A 19,660-nucleotide genomic window follows, 5' to 3' on the forward strand; every position below is an offset into this window, starting at 1 on the left:
CTCGGCTGTACAGGGTCCAGAGGTTGGCCTGCAGAACAACTGGAGTTTAAAGAAGCAAGGGGGTGTCCAAACAGTTGTACATTTGGACACGTGCCTTGGGTTCAGTTTCACGTGAAGGCTGATCTGCTGGGAATTTAGCCAGAGCAGTTCTATCACATCTTAACTTAGCAGGCATGGAGCTCTGCCCTTGAACAGTTACCTTTGTGGGAGTCTAGGAACTTGATAGAAACCAAGACTGGCCTGTAGTGGCTCAGAGGAGCTGTACACTCATACCCCAAAGGAGGACTGAGAGTCCAGGAGAAGCTTCTGGAGAGGTGGGATGTGGTGGGAATGGAGGTAAGATGCAGAAACACCTAACTAGCCAGGGCAGATCCCAGAGGGCAAGGAGGGCCTCAGGAGTTATGGAGGCAGGGAAGGAGATGATTACCCCACAGCTGTAATGCACCACCTCGTTCTCCATTTCCTTCCAGAATCGTTACTCTCATGAGAGAGAAAAATTTTCTTTCTGAATTTAGTAGCCAGGGTTTTTTCTTTCTCATTCTATCACTTTGGGGAGACCCGGTATTACGAGCTCTGGCAGGATTTTTTATCTTTGGGACTGGTCTTCCCGTGCCTGTGCAGTTGACCTTGAACAAGACAGGGATTGGGGACACAGACCCTTCCCCTATTCCACAGTTGAAAATCCACTTATAACTTTTGACTCCCCAGAAACTTAACTGCTAGTGGCTTACGGTGGACCAGAAGCCTTAACAATGATATAAACAGTCAATTAACACTTATTTCATATGTATCATATACGATATTCTTACAGTAGTGTAAGTTAGAGAAAACAGTGTTGTTAAGAAAATCATAAAAAAGAATGAGGAGAAAATATGTTTACAGCTCTGGACTGTGTTTGTTAAAAAAAAAAAAAAAAAAAAAAAACACCTTTAAGTGAACCTGTGCTGTTCCAGCCTGTGTCATTCCAAGGTCAACTGTAGTTGTTAGAATTACATGCTAGGAGATTCAGACCAGGATTTGTTTCTCTTTCAGTACCGATCAACCCCCTATCCCAATATTTCTATGCCGTAGGGGTATTTCTTTGCTTCGAACTGAATGGGGTACTTGAGGCAGAGTCTTTGTAACAAAATGAATAGGATAATAACCCCTTTCTAACTCTGCATCTCTTCAGTCAGACAACTTGCTTCCATTGTAACCGTGGAAACCTCCATGTCTCCTATGTAGTTGACAAGGCTTTCAAATCTGGACTTTTCCGGTGGTCGCTGTTCTTGCGGACATGAATATTGAACGTTGCTGTAAAAGGGGATCTCAGTAAGGGTCTCTGACGCCATCCTTTCTGCACCCGGATGTCCAGGAGACATTCCCACATATCCTTGCCTAGGGCTCAGCTTCAAACTACTGCTTGCCTCCAAATTAAGAGTTTAGAAGACAATGTTGTTCCCTTTGCTATTTCTAATGGTTTTTTTTTTTTTAAATGCAGATTAGCTTATAAACCTATTTCTAATGTTCTGGGTTTGTTTGTTTTTGCAGGTGCTTTATTCTCCCAAATGATACAATCCACTGTGAGAGAGAACTGTATCAATCGGCCAGAGCCTGGAAGGACCACAAGGCGTACATTGATAAAGAGGTTAGCCACGGCTGTGATTGGAAGGTGTAGTCCAAAGGCAAACCCGGCTCGCCAGCTCCATGGTGGCCGGGAGGGCTCGTTGTGTGTCCACTTCATTTATTTTATTTATTTTTTTTTTTACAATGACATCAACGTGAAAAATAGCGTAGCAACGTATTTATCTTTCCCTGGAGATAGAGTGATCATCCTCTCTGAAAACAAAATAGGGAGTGAGAAAACCATGGGGATTGGCTCGAGGACCTGTCGAAATCTCCTCGAGGAAATGATCCAGTCGTAAGCAAGGCACCTGCTGATGTTTGTCTCAGCGGGAACATGAGCGGGAGGACCGGAACATCATCGGGTCATGATCATCATGACCAGCGGGAACATCGTGGTAGACATGCTCTGTGCCCAGTTTGTTTCCAAGCTAATTACCATCTCAGAGGATAGCCGGAATGATGGAACACAAAAGACGAGGTGAAAAGAGGGGCACTCGGCACACAAAATCCTGATCTTCAGATGTCATTGTTCAAATATGTGTCTTCCAGATTGAAGCCTTGCAAGACAAAATTAAGAATTTAAGAGAAGTGAGAGGACACCTAAAAAGGAGAAAACCAGAGGAATGTGCCTGTAGTAAACAGAGGTGAGTGCGGACTCCTGGCGGTCTTGCTTCCAAACTTCTGTTTCCACAAGCTCCAGGGATAAGAACTGGGCTTATTTCTCTCTTACGCCAATAGAAAGCTTAATAAATTGAATTTGTTACGTACACTGTAATGACCTAAACTCCTTAGGTTAAATGAAATATGTCATAAACCTAAGCCGAAGCTTTAAAAAGCCCTATTAAGCTAAGATCGTTAAAGTAACTACTTTCTTTCACTTCACTTCTGCTTTTGTTGTTGTTTTCTTTTCTTTTCTTTTCTTTTCTTTTCTTTTCTTTTCTTTTCTTTTCTTTTTTTAAAGGGACGCCCGGGTGGCTCAGTTGATTGAGCAATTGTCTTCAGCTCTGGTCATGATCCCCGGGTCTCAGGATCAACCTTCATGCTGGGCTCCCTACCCAGCAGGGAGCCTGCCTCTCTCTCTCTCTGCCCCTCCCTCCTGCTCAGCTCTCCCTCTCTCTCTCTCTTTCAAGTAAATAAATAAATAAAATCTTTAAAAATAAAAGAAAATGAACTGTCTGATCGAATGTGAGACTACGAAGACTCACTTTTCAATTTTCTTGCCCGTAGCTACTATAATAAAGAGAAAGGTGTAAAAAAGCAAGAGAAAGTGAAGAGTCATCTCCACCCATTCAAGTAAGTGAGTCTCTGTTTTCCACATTTGCTGGGAGTGGAGGACTGTCCACTGGGCACTTCTGAAACATAGTTGGGGCCCCTACGTTCCACGTAGTGCTGCTTGCAAGCAAGCAGATTTAGCCAGGAAGGCATAGAGCCCAAGAAGTTGAAAACAAAGCCCATACCTTGCCAAGAGACCACGGGATGCTTTCGGAATCCTTTGAGCGGGAACCACAAGGAGTTCTGCTCTAATTCTGAGTGTGTTTTCCATCCGTCTGTGGGGTGGTACCTGGATTTTATTCTATGCCCTGCTTTCTCTGGATAGTGATTGGGAAATGGAACCGTCTTGAATAGGATGGTGCGTTCCACAGAGTGGTCTGCAATCATGCTGAATTCTGAAAGTTGGGAGAAATACACATTTTTTTAAATAACAGTAAAATTTGCACGTGAAGGGGATTTTGGATTGAGCCTCAACAAAAGTTGAGTACTTTATGGAAAAAAAAAAAAGCAAAATAATAGCAAAAGGAATTCTTTCCAAGCCATCTAATCCCACTAACCATGGACTTTATTGCCAATGAGTCCCGAGTCCCCATGGAGTTAAGCCATTTGTCCAAATGCTGTGGTTAGCGGGGTCCATGGATTCATGCTGACATTCCTTTCCACCAGTGTTTCCATGTAAATAAGAAAGAAAATGTTGATCCTTTCAAGCTCAGTAAAATTCTAAGAGAGTTGTCACTTAACGAGTTTGTCTTCACTCTTGCCTATTAGAGTTCGAGGTCCTCTGTGAAAAAGAAAAGTCATTCATTATTGTGTGTCTGCCTCTTTGTGTGAGGTTCATAAGGACGATAATATTTTTAGTCAGGAAAGTGCTTTCTGATCCCGAACGCATCCCTTCTACTGGAACAGGGAAGCTGCTCAGGAAGTAGACAGCAAACTGCAGCTTTTCAAGGAGAACCGCAGAAGGAAGAAGGAGAGGAAGGAGAAGAAACGCCAGAGGAAGGGGGAGGAATGCAGCCTGCCTGGCCTCACCTGCTTCACCCACGACAACAACCACTGGCAGACGGCCCCATTCTGGAACTGTAAGTGTTGCACGGTTTTGGTTTCGAGGGTTTTTTTTTGGTTTTTAGAAATATATTCCCCAGTTTTGTGGCACCTGGGCGGCTTCATGGGTTAAGTGTTGACTCTTGGTTTTGGCTCCGGTCATGATCTCAGGGTCGTGAGATCAAGCCCCACATGGAGCTTCTCACTCAGCATGGAGTCTGCTCCTGACTCTCCCTCTCCCTCTGCCCCTCCCCCCCACTCACGCTCTCTAAATAAATACATAAAATCTTTTAAAAAGTCATTCTTGGGGTTCCTGGGGGAGTTCAGTGGGTTAAGCCTCTGCCTTCAGCTCAGGTCATGATCTCAGGGTCCTGGAATCGAGCGACCCCCGCATCGAGCTCTCTGCTTGACAGGGAGTCTGCTTCCTTCTTTCTCTGCCTACTTGTGATCTCTCTCTCTCCCTCTCTATCAAATAAATAAATAAATAAATAAATAAGATCTTTTAGAAAAAGAAAAAAAGTCATTCTTTTCCCCAGTTTTATTGAGCTCCAATTGACACACAGCACCTTCCAAGTTTAAGGTGTATGGCATAATGACCTGACTTCTGTGTATGACCACAGTAAGTTCAGTTCACATCCATCACCCTATCTGAGTTGCTGCTAACTGCCGCCATGTGGAGAGACACCGACTCACATGACAGTTACTAAGATGAGGGCTTCAGCAGCCTGAAATCGGGGATCTAGAATGATTTAAGAGGAGACCATCATATTGTGTTCTGTACCGGCAACTAGAATGATCTTGCCGAAAATTACTATTTTCTTTGGAAATCAGTTTCCATATTTTATTTGAAAATACCATGCTCTCCCTGGGTGTGTCTCCTGATGGTGTTATTTCACATACGGCCCACTCCAGGCAGAGCTCCTACCCGGTAAGGCTGGGTTTAGTCTTATCTGTTACCAAATAGCTAAATGGATGGAGTCTTGCCTTGAATACATTTTATTTCTGCTTTATTTCATGTCATGTTCTAAGTGTAATAAAAGGAAGGGAAAACCCCTTCAATGCAGGGTCTGTATTTGAAATCTCAGTCCTCTTTAGTACCTAACACTATGCCCACAGAAGAATAGGGACTTTAGAAAATATATGGTTTTACATGGAATTGCTGATGATATGACTAATAGCAATGTGCACTTTTTTTTTTTTTTTTGGAGAGAGGGCACAAAAGCAGGGGTGAGGAGTAGGAGGGTAGAGGGAGAGGAAGAGAGACAATCTTAAACAGGCTCCACACCCAACACAGAGGCAATGCGGGACTCAATCTCACGACCCTGAGATCGTGACCTGAACCAAAATCAAGAGCTGGACACTTAACCAACTGAGTCACCCAGGTGCCCCATCAACTGTAAACTTTTAAAATTCACACTTACAGTGCTTTAGGGGCCTATGCACAGTATTAACAGAGGTCATCTAGAAATAGTGCCCTCAATTTTTGTGACACATCATCTGATTGAAGTCTTACCATCCCAGGAAGTAGCTAACACTGCAGACCTTCTCCTTGAAAAGAGCCCAGGAGACCACCTGTGTCAATATTTCTCAAAGTAGGATTTGGAGACCCCAGGAACCCCAGATGATTCTTGGGGATTTCAGTCCTATCTCTGAGGATTTCTGTTTTATCTTTCCATTTTGATGCTTTTTGATTTCAGTGTCTAAGTTTGCATTTTCATTTCCAGCCACATTGAGGCCAAGTGAAGTCTTAGACTCATAGCATTTAATGTTTAATCTCGTTCCCTAAACTGGGGCATGAGGATCTCTGAGGGTCATTCAGGTTGCAGGGGTCCGTCCTCCACCAAGATCCGGGCCAGGGCACCAGAGGCACAGCAGCCTGAAAAATCGTTTCTGCGGGGCAAGGATGAATAGATGAATAGGCAAGGAGCAATGGGGACATTTAGGGCAGGGAAACTGCTTTGTGTGACACTAGACTAGTGGGTACACGGCGTTATACATTTGTCAAAACCCATAGAACATACAACACCAAGAGCGAACCCTAATGCAGACTATGGACCTTGGGTGATGACGTGTCAATGTCGGTTCATCTGTTGTCACAGATGTGCCACTGTCATGAGGGATGTGGCCAGTGGGGAAGGTTGGGCATCATGGGCATAGGGTTCTCTCCAGAAATTCTCTGCCTTCTGCTTAGTTTTGTTGTGAACCTTTTTATGCCCTAAAAAGTCTATTAAAATAAAATTGGGGAAAAAAATCATTTCTCACTCATTGTTTAAAACCTCTTTTTCAGCTTGAGTGTGTTTAATATTGGTTGCTGGTTGGGGGGAGGGGGGAGGTGCCTGAGTGGCTCAATTGGTTAAGCATCTGCCTTCAGTTCAGGTTGTGATCCCAGAGTCCTGGGATGGAGCCCCAGGTCGGGCTCTCTGCTCAGCAGGAAGCCTGCTTCTCCCTCTCTCTTTCTCAAATAAATAAAATCTTAAAAAAAAAAAAAAAAATACTGGATGAGGGTTAAGCAGTATGTAGTTATAAGAGTATCTCCTCTAGGGACACCTGCGTGGCTCAGTCAGTTAAGCATCTGCCTTTTTTTTTTTTAATATAATTTTTTATTTTTTATAAACATATATTTTTATCCCCAGGGGTACAGGTAAGCATCTGCCTTTAACTCAGGTCATGATCCCAGTGTCCTGGGATCAAGTCCCTTATCAGTCTCCTTGCTCATCAAGGAGTCTGCTTCTCCCTCTGACCCTCCCCGCTCTCATGCTCACTCTCGCCCTCAAATAAATAAATAAATCTTAAAAAAAAAAAAGGATTAAATGAGTTAATACATGCAAAGTACATAATGGACAGTGAATGCTCATTAAGTGTACCTATCCCAATTGTTTTTAAAAAAATCTTGCTGGACAGCACACTTTGAAAATGCAATTATCATTGCAAGAAAGGTCAACAAATTTGGAAACTGCCTTTCTATAAAAGAAGACCAGGTAGTTTGTTTTGTTTTGTTTTGTTTTAATTTGACATCTGTTTTGTATACTTTCCACAGTGAACCTCTGCGTGGTACGAAACGGTTCATAGTCATAGCCCGCCCATTTCATCTTAAAAATTGTTGGGACACCTGGGTGGCACAGTTTGTTAAGCACCCCACTCTTGGTTTCCACTCAGGTCGTGATCTCAGGGTCATGAGACTGAGCCCCAAATTGGGGTCTGCACCGAGCTGGGAATCTGCTTGAGATTCTCTCTCTCTCCCTCTGCCCCTCCCCCCATGCATGTGTGCGTGTATGCTCTCTCTCCCAAATAAATAAATCTTCAAAAAAAAAAAAAAGTTGTCTACAATGATCAGAATAATCCCCTTTCTGCGTACCATTTGTGAGTGTGACCATGACACAGAGAACAAGCAAGGGCACAGCGTCCTTCTCTGTACTATGTAACTATTTTTTTTCCTTTTTTAAGAAAAGATCAAAATAACCATAATACAAGTTCTGATCATTTCCTTCCCATTCTCCACTCACTCACCCTTGCTTCAGAAACCACTGCCTGATGGTGGGGGGCAAATGAACGTGCCGGAAACCTCACGGTGGCCTGAAGTCTGTATTCACGATCATAGATGGCCACTGTTCTCCCCATTCTCCACCTGTTCCCACGGCAAACTGTTTAGGGAGGAGTAGAGTATAATTTTTTTTTATAATCCAACCACATAGTAGTTACAAGACAGAAAATGTGCCCCTTGCAGTATAAAGATAAGGAAATGTTAGAACGGCTAGCCTGCTCCCTTCTCATTGTTGTTTCCTTCTTTTCATTTCGCTGTTCTGTGTTTACAACAGTGGGATCGTTCTGTGCCTGCACGAGTTCTAACAACAACACCTACTGGTGTTTGCGGACTGTCAACGAGACGCATAATTTTCTTTTCTGTGAGTTCGCCACTGGCTTTTTGGAGTATTTTGATATGAATACAGATCCTTATCAGGTAAGTCGGTATGTTTTCGTGGGATGACACCTGTTGACGGTGAACAGCCGGAACCTGAGCTTACCCCTCCCGTCCTGGCCTCTTCGTCTGCAGCTCACCAACACCGTGCACACGGTGGAGCGGGGTATTTTGAATCAGCTGCATGTACAACTCATGGAGCTCAGGAGCTGTCAAGGGTACAAGCAGTGCAACCCAAGACCGAAGGGCCCGGAAGTTGGTAAGGGGGGAATAAGGTTTTGTGTTTTTTTGTGTTTTGTTTTTTTTCCTGTATTTTCTGGGAAATTCTTTGTGTTGTCGGGTTTTCTACCTGTGAAGTGTCTCCAGGCATAGACGCAGAGAGTTTAGGATACTTACACGGGAGGCTTGCCAGGCAATTCCGAATGTAATGTGTTCTCTGAGTTTACCTCTGAGAGCATTAATGAAACAGCTATCGCACCAAAGATTGGGTGAGTGTTTCATTCTAGTTTCTCGCACACATTGGTTCTCCTAGTGAATCCTCCTGAACGAAGCATCCACTGGGGCAGGTTGGATGAAATCCTGGGGGATTTATCTGTTCTTGCTGTCAACAGGCATAATATAGACTCAAGGCAAACTGGGATATCCTCAAATTTTTAGGTGAATTTGGACAGAAACACCCAGTGCCCTGTTTCTGCTTATCCCACAGCTGGGAGCTGCCCCAGGGGAATCCCTGCCTGGAACATGGGATTAGATTTCTTTTCCCAGGATTTTCCCTCTGAAACTAGAGATACTTGAGTAATGCACTGTCTGGGGCTCTAACAGCGTTGGAGGGCCCATACGGAATCAGCCAGATGTCCCCTCTCTGGGCTGCTGTGTTAAACTTACTTATCGCTTTGTTTCATAGAGCTGCAGATCTTTTCAGTCTGTCCCCGCCCTTTCCTAGTTGATGGGAATACTGATTTCCTCGTAATTCTGGTAGAACTATAAATTCCAGCAGTCCACAGAAGGAAGGAGAAGGAGCTGGCACTGGCAAGAGCATGCGTGTCAATAGGGCTGGCCAACCCCAAAAGGGCAAAGTGCAGGGTGCCCAAGCAGGGGAGGACACTTTGCAGGAACCCCTTGTATGCAACAGCAAGTCCTGGGTCATGTGACCAGAAAGGGGGGAGTGCCCATCCCCAAAGGATCAATGTCCACCACCAGTCATTTCTACCATTGTAGGGTCCTGAGGCTTTCAAGCTTTGAAGGGAATTTCCTAATTTTCCTAAGGGAAATTCCTTAATTAAATTAAATTCCTTAATTTCCTAGGAAATTATAAATCCTGCGAGGGGGGGTTACCTCACAGCCATCAGCCAATCCTTCTTCATTAACACCTTACTCAGATGAATGGCCAGCAGAAAAGGGCAATCCTGATTTGCAAAAGAGGTCTTTTGGTCACGAACCCACTGAGCTCAAATCTTTCCAGATATCCTTGCTTCTCTGAGCTTTTCCTCAAATCTTAGCCTTTCATACACCAAGAAGAGGAGAGGGGAGGTAAAAAGCCCAATAAGGCCTAGAAATTAAAGCAGTTTTAGAAGCATTAGAAATATGACACCCAAACATTTCTCCCCCAAAAGACCTAGCTCTCTTACAGGTGGTGACATAACTGCCCAGAGAAGTCTGACAGTCCCTTGATGGGATGACACACCCGGGGGGAGCCCCTGAGGGCTGTTGGCCCAAAGTAGTCCTCTCCACCTTCTAGACATTTCCTCAGAGAGATGACCATTGGCCCCCTTTTTTTTTTTTTTCAAGTGTTTTGTCTCAAAATAACCAGGATTTTACTGAGACTGGAAGGACTTCTCTTCCTGCTCTTAAATGGGCTCTACTTCCTTCCCATTTCTTTCATGTCTCAAATAAACTCCTCTGCATTTTTATCTCAGACCTTTTTATTTATAGCCCTCAAGCCTCATTTTGAACCCGTCTCTAGAAAAGTCCTGTGGGACTCCAGCCCTGTCTGCATTTAACACAATCTGTTTCTTTCCAGGATTTAGATGTTGTGCATGGGAAACTACGTAGTGAATGGTGTTATGAGTTCTAAAGCTAACGTAAATTACTCTTGTATTTTCCTATGTCAGGAAATAAAGATGGAGGAAGCTATGGCCTGCACAGGTATTCACCCTTTTTTATTCTCCCCCGCAGCTTCTTTTCCCAATAATTGCATGATCCAGCCATTTCAACTAATTTCCGTTTCTCACTGTGTAGCACAGAGCATAGTGTGGGGTGCGTGCACATGCTAATAACATTCGCCACCAGATTGTGTCATTGGTTGCGGATCTGTCATTTTGCTTTTAATCAGCTGACTGTCACCGCGGGGTGTCTCTCAGAGCCTTGCCTCCATATGCGTTTGCTCATTAGATGATGCTTTTAAGCATGGAATGATGTGAAAGGGGAAAACAAACAAACAAACCAGAATGATCTTTGGGAACCCTGGGGAGGAGTTGGGAGAATGATTTCCCTTGTGGGGCTCACATATGGATTTGCTGGAGAGGCTTCATGGAAACTAGTTTGAGATTTTTATGAAATATAATGTTAAAGACCCAGAAGGAGTGATGGGAATTTCTAGAGCATTCTGAAGCTGAAGTTGGAGGAAATCGAAAGAGCTTCCTTGCTAAGAGGCCTTAATTAACTTGGGTGGTGAAAAGCATCAGTGTTACGATCCAGAAGGCTCTGCTGGTGGTGAGTGAGGAGAAGGCACTAGGGTCAGGGACCAAGAGGCCTCCGCATTAGCACAGAGATGGTAATGCCTGACGCACCCAAACTTCATAAATGGGCCTCAGCCCAGCCATCTTGTTCCCTCTGACCCGCCCACACATCCTTCTTAACTCAATGTAACGTGTGTGCAAGGTGATGGAGTGTTACCTGTCGCCTTCTCACCGCCCCACGCCAAAATTCCCTACCAAAGGACAAATCTAAGGAAACTCTGTAACTCAGAATGCCCAGCGTTTTTGGATCCCACCGTTCTGTAAGGCAGGGGGCGAGCTGGATGTCCGCGGATAGCCACATTGCAGGCGGGAGGGAAATTATGAATCGGGGTTCCTGAGAGAGTGTCTGCCGGTCACACCTGGGGGACTCGCTGGATACCCAAAAGCAGTGTCTGATGCGACCTCTCCTGCTTGCGGTGCCCTGATGGACTGAAAGGGAACAGATGCCAAACAAGCCACCCCTTGTGTGGAACTGCCGAAAATCCTGTCTCCACATGGTGTCTGCGTGTACGCCGCCCTCCAGTGACGGCACTCCTGACAGGCTTCTTCAGAAGCCGGGACTCTTCGAGAAGACTCTGATTTTTTTTTTTTTTTTAGAAAACTAATTAAATGCATTTTTTAATCATAAAATCTCATTATAAAAGACTTTGAGAAAACCGGTTAACGACCAAACCTGAAGAATGTGAAATTTGAGAATTCAGCAGACCAGTGTTTCAGAAACATTCACCTTGCACAAGACTGACTACATAATAGTTTTAACTGCCTTCAATTTTGTGGATTTTGAAAATTTCATCTTTAGATTCGTTTCAAAATGGCCTTTTGAGAAGCAAGTCTGTTCCTTGTTCAGCTTCATTATTTATTTTATTTCTTGATGGCTGGAGCATGTGCCTGGGGCTAGGCCCCCCAAGAGGCTCGCTGACTCTCCCCAGGTCATTTTTCCTGTTAGGACAAGCACAGAGTAAGGGCACCACTCAGAAAGTAGCCCCCATGACTCAGGCGATCATTTTTGGCTCTAGTTGAAAGCAGTCATTTCTGTGTTGCAAAATAGAATAGGAGCAACAGATTGAGGAGGTGTTTATTTTTCCCATTGCTTAGGAAAGCTAATGCCACTGCCTTTTGATGTCCTGGAAATACTCCTGGGAGGCACGGTGGGCATCCAGCAGCTGTGTGGAGCAGCCCAGGGCAGGGGGCGGTTCTGGGCGGCCTCATGCTGGTGGGGCTACTCCCGGGCCCCCCGGGTGCCGCCCTTTGGAGACCAGCAGGCCATACGGCGCTTCACCCTCCACAGCCAGGCTTCTGCACACCTTGCTGTTGCGTGTTTTGACTCATCTCCCCTGGAACAGCAGCTATCGCCTTGCAGATGGATGTAGATGAGCGAGCTGGGTGATAGGGACTGGTTAGCATGGAGGAGTCAGTCTGCCTTGGGTTCAAGTCCTGCCTTACTAAGTAAGAAGATGAGAACAGAACCTGGCATGTATCAAGCCCCAGGAACGATGAGTGTTATTAGTAAGGTATATATGAGATATGAAACATTAACACGAAGGAGACAGTACTTGAAAGGGAATAGTGACATCAAAATTCCGAAGAATGCTCCTGTGTTTTATAAGAGATAGCCACACAAATAGAGATAGTCATCACCACCACCGCCATCTCGTTCATCACTCTTTGGCAATACAGAGTTCTCTTTTTTCTGAACTGCCTGGACTTCTTGAAGGACAGAACCCAACCTCCACGGCCCCGCTCTGGGTTGCTTTAATGAAGTTTTACCTGGTTCTCTTCTCTCTGCCATGTTTCAGGACTCCATTTTCTTTTTTCCTCTCCATATTTCTTCCCAGTTCCACTGAAAAGTAATTGGCATGCGTCACGTCTAAGTGCATTTTATTCGTAAGCTGCCTGGTTAACCCCGTTGGACTTTTCTGTTTAAGAGGCTTGACCAAGAGTTGGATCAAGGTCAGGGTTTGGGGTTAAAGGGACCAGCCTCCTCAGGTAACAGAGGGCTGAGGTTCGGAGTTGTTAGGACATGGGTCAGAGGCAAAGCTGCTGTGTGGGACGAAGGCACTGAAATCCAGCCAAAGTTCTGCTAGACAGGCCATGCCCACTGGTGGGTTAATTTTTCTTCACACCACAGCGGCCACCCTGGTCGGGATCAGGGGCAGAGACAAGTCAGGATCGTCTAAGCTCCCAAAGAATTATCAGAATTTGGTCTTACTTTCCCACCAGTGATTCTATTCCCAGTGCCTTGTTTCTTATACCATAGAAGAAGAAACGAAAATATTGCAGGACTCAACCCTTCCTCCAAACGGAGGAGTGAAATTTACCTGAAATTGGCTTCAAAATCGAGAGAAAGGTGCGGGAATTAATCCTCTCTCATCATTCAATGGTTAAAGAGGGAAAGAATGTACGTGGCCACCTCTATGCATGCCACTGCTTTCTAGGAGAACATAGTCAAGTATTACCATTACAACATAGAAATCAAAGTGTTCTGACGGGAAAAACATGACGCTATAAGAGCCATGTGGGGCCCCTAACCCACCCCAGGGAATCCTGGGAAGCTTCCCAGGGAGGCAGCATTTAGTGCTGCATGCAGAAGGCAAGGCTGGCATGATCTAGAATAGGATATTGAAGAAAGAAAACCATTCCAACTAGAAGGGAGTGTTTTTTCAAAGTCAAGATTCATTTGGGGGAATTGTGATCAATTCAAAGTTAGGACAAGGAAAGGAGGTGAGGGGTAAGCAGAAGAGGTAAACAGAGCTGTTTCATGAAGAGTGCGGTATGTAGTGTGACCACAGAATTTGTCTTCCAAACAGGGATGTTTTGACCATAGAGGGAGTACTAAAAATAATTTAAATGATCTAAATGTGATATGTGTCTTTGCTGATCAATGACTTGACCAGTGGATGTATCAAATAATTGTATTTAAAAATGATTTTCTAAACTAAAATTCCAAAAATTCTGGACAAATGCTTAATGGAAGAGGGTGCCAGTCCAACACACATAAACAGGACCCTCCCGGGCAATCTAGACAATTTGGTTACCCTGGTTGCATACTGCATCCCAGGATTGGATCTTTATCCTGAATGTAGTAGGGAGATATTCAAGACTGTTATAACCTATGAGAAATAATATGATAGGGGGCGCCTGGGTGGCTCAGTAGGTTGAAGCCTCTGCCTTCGGCAGAGGTCATGATCCCAGGGTCCTGGGATGGAGCCTCACATCGGGCTCTCTGCTCAGCGGGGAGCCTGTTCCCCCCACCCACCCCTGCCTACCTCTCTGCCTACCTGTGATCTCTGTCAAATAAATAAAAATAAAATCTTTGAAAGAAAGAAAGAAAGAAAGAAAGAAAGAAGGAAAGAAAGAAAGAAAGAAAGAATATGATAGTATTTGGGTCGATCAGATTAGGTAACATACATAGTTGCAAGGACAGTTTTGTGGGTCAGCTTAGTCCCAAGGTCTGACTCCACTGTTTTCTAATTTGGGGACAATTTCTAGCTGCGTTACCTAACTTACCTTGTTCCCACACTCTCCTAAGTTCTTTACATATGATAAATCACTTAACTGTCACAATAATTTTGTGAAGGCAGTACTGTTACTGCCATTTTATTGATGAGAAAATTTAGTCACAGAGACACCAAGTAACTTTCCCAAGATTATATAGCAGATAAATGATGGAGTACCTACCCAAGGAGTCTGGAACTAGCATGTGCTTTTAATCTACATACCATGCTGTTTCACTCAAACAATTTATTTAACCTTTTAAATTCATTTTCTCGTCTGTAAAGAGGTGATCGTACACAGATACATAACACATAAAGATTACATGAACTGATATCTGAAAAGGGCTTAGCCCTGACTGTACATTATTCATTTTTAATTATTTTTTTATTAGCATATGCATTACTTGTTTCAGGGGTACAGGTCTGTGATTCATCAGTCTTACACAATTCATTCTATGAACGAAGTTTGATAATAAAGTCGAATAGTGAGAGAAATAGCAAAGAGCCCTAGAATTTTGAAGGACATTTACCATCCCATTAATGGGTAATGAAATTAGAGGCTTTTTAAAATAATGAAATGTTAAGAAAGAAGGAAAATTATGTGCATTTGCCCCAATAAGCAGGTATATGCTTTTAATCAGCCATTGACTATGCAAAGTTATTCATCTATAGATAAATGACATAGCTTACTATTTGTAGTTCTATACTGCCTTCTTAGTGGAACGTTCATGGTCTTGTATCTGTAAAATAAATAGGTGTTCTTGCAATTCATCAATAAAATTAGTGCCCTAGAAATCTTCTTTGCATAACAAATAAAAAGGTACATATGATTGATAGGCTTTTAGTTATGTTCAGGGCACTGAATTCAGAGTCTCTGGAATTTCCAAACCCAAAGTGAATTCCATTTCAGCCTAAAACATGCTGTGTTTCAAGCAGCACGAATGTCACACACAAGGCACACTGCTTTGGTCCCAAATATGGAAACTCCGTGCCTTCAGAAAAATATTCAAAGAGAACACAAAAAAACAGTCAAGGGCTTTGGAGAAATGAATGGATATGTTAGCACAGATACTCTGCTCGGGCTCTCTCACTTTTGGAAAATCAAATGAATGCCTTCAGAACTGAAACCTGGAGGGGACTAGCCGTATCAGCGAAAACACCCCTCAGTTTAGCAACCATCAACAGAATTCCAGTACTTGTGAATTTCTGGTTGACCTAGTACTTGCCCCTTGAAATTATGGACATCTAGCCTGGTGAAAGTCAAAGTGAGCTTCTGAACACAAGTCGCCAGGACCATCTAGAGGTGGGTGCATAATGGAGGGGCTCCCACCATGCTGAGGAAACCCGATGGGAGGCATAAGAGGGTCACGAAATTGTAGAGGGAGTGATGCTCAAATTTCATTTTGAAGGCTGAGAGTTAACTCAGATGATGAGGCAGGGAAGTAAATTCTAGGAATAAATGCCAGGGCTGAGAAGGGAGAGAGCCTGGTGTTTTCAGGAAACTACATTGTTTTGGCGAGGCTATGGCAGAGGCCACGTGGGGAGCAGGAACAGAACAGGCTGAAGAAGTCGGTAGGCATCAGGCAGTTTCTGTAGAAACAACTCTTTCTGCTTCCTAGGACACCAGGAGTCCTTGTGGATTATACCACTGCTCCAAAAGAGGGACAACATCTACCCTTATGTGATCTCTGCTACCCATGCAGAGACAGGGACAAAATTATTGGTCATGTTTTTAAAGATGTATTTATTTTTTTCAGAGAGAGGGAACAGGGGGAGAGGCAGAGGGAAAGAGACAATCTCAAGCAGACTCCCTGCTCAGTGCAGAGCCTGACTCGGGGCTTGATCTCATGACCCTGAGATCACAACCTGAGCCCAAAGCAAGAGTCTGAAGCTTAACCGGCTGAGCTCCCTTAGAGCCCCGAATTATGTGGTCATGCTCTTAAAAATAAATAAGTGCCATCCAGGAAGAAATGAGACTCAGTTGGAGACCTACATGTGATTTGCATTTCTCTTAGGGGTTTCACAACCTTTCTATTTTCCAGATTGGATGAGAATTACCTGGAACTTGAAATCATTTACATTTATTCCAAAAATTCACTTTTCAGAACAAACCTACTCATATGTTTACTCCCCGAATAAAGAACTTCAGAATGGCCCAAGAAAGAGGGTTCCTTTTGTGAGATGAGGACTGGCAGAAACCAGGACAGAAATGTGGACAAGTTAGTTCTAATATCTAAAAGGATTGTGACTAATACTTTGATACAATGTTACATGTACAGAAAACTTGCAAGAACACTTCCAAGAAATTTTTCCCCATTTGTCTTACTGTTTTTTCTTGTTCTCTGGCTCTTTCTCCACATACACTACATATACTTCTTTTTTTTCCCTTGAATCATTTATAATTTGCAGATATCATGTATCTTTATATATAAGAGCTTTAGTATACATTTCCCATGAACAAAAACATTCTTACATAACTCTTGTACATTTATCAAAATCAGGCAATTTAATGCTGATACAAGTCTATTTTCTGGTCCACAGCCCATATTCAAATGTTGCCAATTGTCTCAGTAATGTCATATTTATGGTTTGGGGAGGATTTTGTTTTTCTGGTCAGGGATCCAATCCAGAATCACACACTGTAGTAAAGTGTAATGTCTTTTAAGTCTCTTTCCATCTGGAATAGTTCCTCAACTTTTCATTGCCATTCATGACATTTTTGTTGTTGTTGTTAACATATAATGTATTATTTGTTTCAGGGGGACAGGTCTGTGAATCATCAGTCTTACACAATTCACAGCGTTCACTATAGCACACACCCTCCCCAATGTCCATCACCCAGCTGCCTCATCCCCTCTCCCCAGCAACACATTGATGACATTCTTAAGTGTACAGGCCAGTTATTCTGTAAAATGTCCCTCAATTGGGGTTTTTCTGGTGTTGCCTTGTGATTGGACTAAAATTGTGCATTTCTGGCAGGAATACCACAAACATGGAAGTGTATACTCAGGATATCTTTTTTTTTTTTTTTTTTAAGATTGATTGATTGATTTGAGAGAGTAGGGGCAAGAGAGGGAACAGAAGGAAAGGGAGAGAGAGAATCTCAAGCAGACTCCCCACCAAGTGTGGAGCCAGACATGGGGCTCGACCTCATAACCCTGAGTTCATGACCTGGGCCAAAATCAAGACTAGGATGCCCAACCCACTGAGCCACTCAGGTTCCCCCCAGGATATCTTATAAGGAAATCCCTGACATCTGTGGATGGTCTTACCTTTGATTACTTGGTTCAGGTGTGGTTTGCTTGGTTAATCTGCTATAAAATCATATTTTTTCCTTCTTTAATTAATAATTTATTCACTAGCTTTGGATGATTTTATCATTCTTAATCATTTTGATGACTGAAAAATGATGATTTTTTTCCAACTTCATTATTGTTGCTGCATTTCTTAAGTGGTACTCTACCACAAAGAAGAAACTGCCCTTTTCTCATACATATGTAGACATGTATGTATAGTAATAAGGACTCATAGACCCTTACTTCATCCCACGGATATCCTTTTGCTACCATTCTTTATTTTGATCCAACTTTCCCAGTTTTGGCCAACGGTGTCCCTTCAGATGTCCCTTCAGTACTTTTGGGGTATCCCCATCATCTTTTGAGCACCCCCTTGCTTTGGGGCCCGTGTTGCAGGTTCCCTTTGTAGTTTCACTCCCTTACAACTGGAATCAGCCATTTCTCCAAAGAACCCCAGTTCCTTTTAAGTGGGGACTGGCATTTGGACCCAAGATCTAGGTTTGAGGTGCGTAAAATTGCTATGGAGGCATCATTGTATGTAGACCCTTTGGGTGGACAGAGCTAAAATACACACGCACGGATATTGACAGCCATTCCTAGATATATTACAAACCATATGTTCATACTGATACCTCTAATTCTAACTCAAAGGCTCAAGGTTCATTCTAGTCTTCCTAGTTTCTCTACGGTAACTTCATTTTCCAGCTTTGAGAAATCTAGTTCCCATTATCGTCAAAGGATTAACTCATCTGTTAAATGCTACAGCACACAGAAAGCAATTTAGAATTGCTAGATCCTGCAACAATAAACACAACCCTGCTAACTAGAGTTCAGTATATTTTTCAGGTCTTTCTGTCTTGAGAGGAGCAAAAATAGCTCTGTGTTTGAAATTACTGGGGCTAGCTCCCTGCAACCTCCCCCTTTATTGTGGTTATGTTACTCATTTGAAATAGACCAAAGTTTGTTTATTTCTGTCTGTATTTTCATTTTTGGTTCTATTTTTTCCTCATCACTGCTAGTGTAATTTTCTTTTTCAGTGTGTAATACTTTAACATAGTTCCAAAAGTCAGAAGTGCCAAAAGCATATGGAGAGAAATGTCAGTCCCTCCCACCACCTCTTCCCACACGTGTGCTGTAGGTAACCAGACTCCTCAGTTTCTCCTTTACCTTCTTGTGTTTTTGTTGCAGTAGTAAGCAGATGGTGATACCTGATTTCTCTTATTTTCTTACACCGAGGATAGCATACAATATAAACAGGACTGCACTTGGTTTCTTTCTCACTTAAAATATTTTCATTTTAAAATCTATCCTCTCCCTCAGTTCATAGAGATCATCCCATTCTCTTTTCACTTCGTCATAGTAACCTACTGTGGGGCTGCTCCATAATTTATTCAGTCACTCTTTTATGTGTGAGCATTTCGGTTCTTCTCGTATTTTGCAATTCCAAATGGTGCTGCAGTAAAGAGCCTTGCGCAAATATGTTTCATGTTCTTGAGGTTATCTTCAAAATAAATTCCTAGTTGGAGGATTACTGGGTCAAAGGTAAATGCCTCTATGGACCTATTAAATACTGCCAGATTTCCCTCCATGTGGTTTGTACCATTTTGCATTCCCACCATCACTGTATGACTATCTGCTTTCAACAGCTGTCCAGGTTCTAAATTTTTTTTCCAATTGAATGAGAAAGAAAGGGTATCTCAGTATGGTTTGAATTTGTGTTGCTCTTCGTATGAGTAAAGTTGAACACGTTTTTGAAAGTTTAAAGGCCACGTTACTTACTTTTGTAGATTATCTGGTTATGTCGTACGCCCACTTTTTTATCTGGTTTTTGAAAAATTATCAGAAAGAACTTGTATCTTTATGATGCTGAGTCTTCTATCCAGGAACGAAGGCTATATTTCCACCCGGTTAAGTAAATTTCCAGGTCTTCCAGGAGCTTTCTGAACGATCTTCTCATAGGTTTTGCACAATTCTTGGTACGTTTATTCATAAGTGTGTTATCCTCTCTGTTATTATTGTGAATAGGGTTTTCCTCCATAATCAAACCCTCTTTGAGGTTCTCATTCGTGTATATGAGGGCTACTGATTTCTGTATATTAACTTTATATCTTGCTACTTTATAAAGTATTTCTATTTTTCAGTTAATTTTGTCACTGATTCTCTTGGGTTTTCCAGGTATACTTGTCATGTATTTGTGAGTAGAAATAGATTTGCTTCTTTTTTTGTTTTGTTTTGTTTAAGATTTTATTTATTTATTTGACAAAATGAAAGAGAGGGAGAGCATGAGAGGAGAGAGGG

At 42.9% G+C, this 19,660-nt stretch overlaps 1 protein-coding gene across 8 annotated transcripts in view; it reads left to right on the forward strand.

The window, feature by feature from the left end:
• The window catches only part of SULF1 (sulfatase 1), a 174,280-nt gene that overhangs the window by 147,394 nt on the left and 7,226 nt on the right, over window positions 1–19,660 (forward strand). For 6 of the 8 annotated variants that reach the window (XM_059394685.1, XM_059394688.1, XM_059394686.1 and 3 more), the window contains 6 exons: window positions 1,531–1,627; window positions 2,155–2,249; window positions 2,833–2,898; window positions 3,784–3,956; window positions 7,734–7,876; window positions 7,970–8,093. In XM_059394685.1, the coding sequence (XP_059250668.1) occupies window positions 1,531–1,627; window positions 2,155–2,249; window positions 2,833–2,898; window positions 3,784–3,956; window positions 7,734–7,876; window positions 7,970–8,093 (698 nt within the window). Of the gene's footprint in view, window positions 1–1,530; window positions 1,628–2,154; window positions 2,250–2,832; window positions 2,899–3,783; window positions 3,957–7,733; window positions 7,877–7,969; window positions 8,094–9,945; window positions 9,980–19,660 lie in introns of all 8 variants that reach the window. The other 2 variants (XM_059394691.1, XM_059394692.1) reach the window with 1 other exon arrangement.

This window comes from Mustela nigripes, chromosome 3 (genome assembly GCF_022355385.1).
Source record: "Mustela nigripes isolate SB6536 chromosome 3, MUSNIG.SB6536, whole genome shotgun sequence".
NCBI lineage: Eukaryota > Metazoa > Chordata > Mammalia > Carnivora > Mustelidae > Mustela > Mustela nigripes.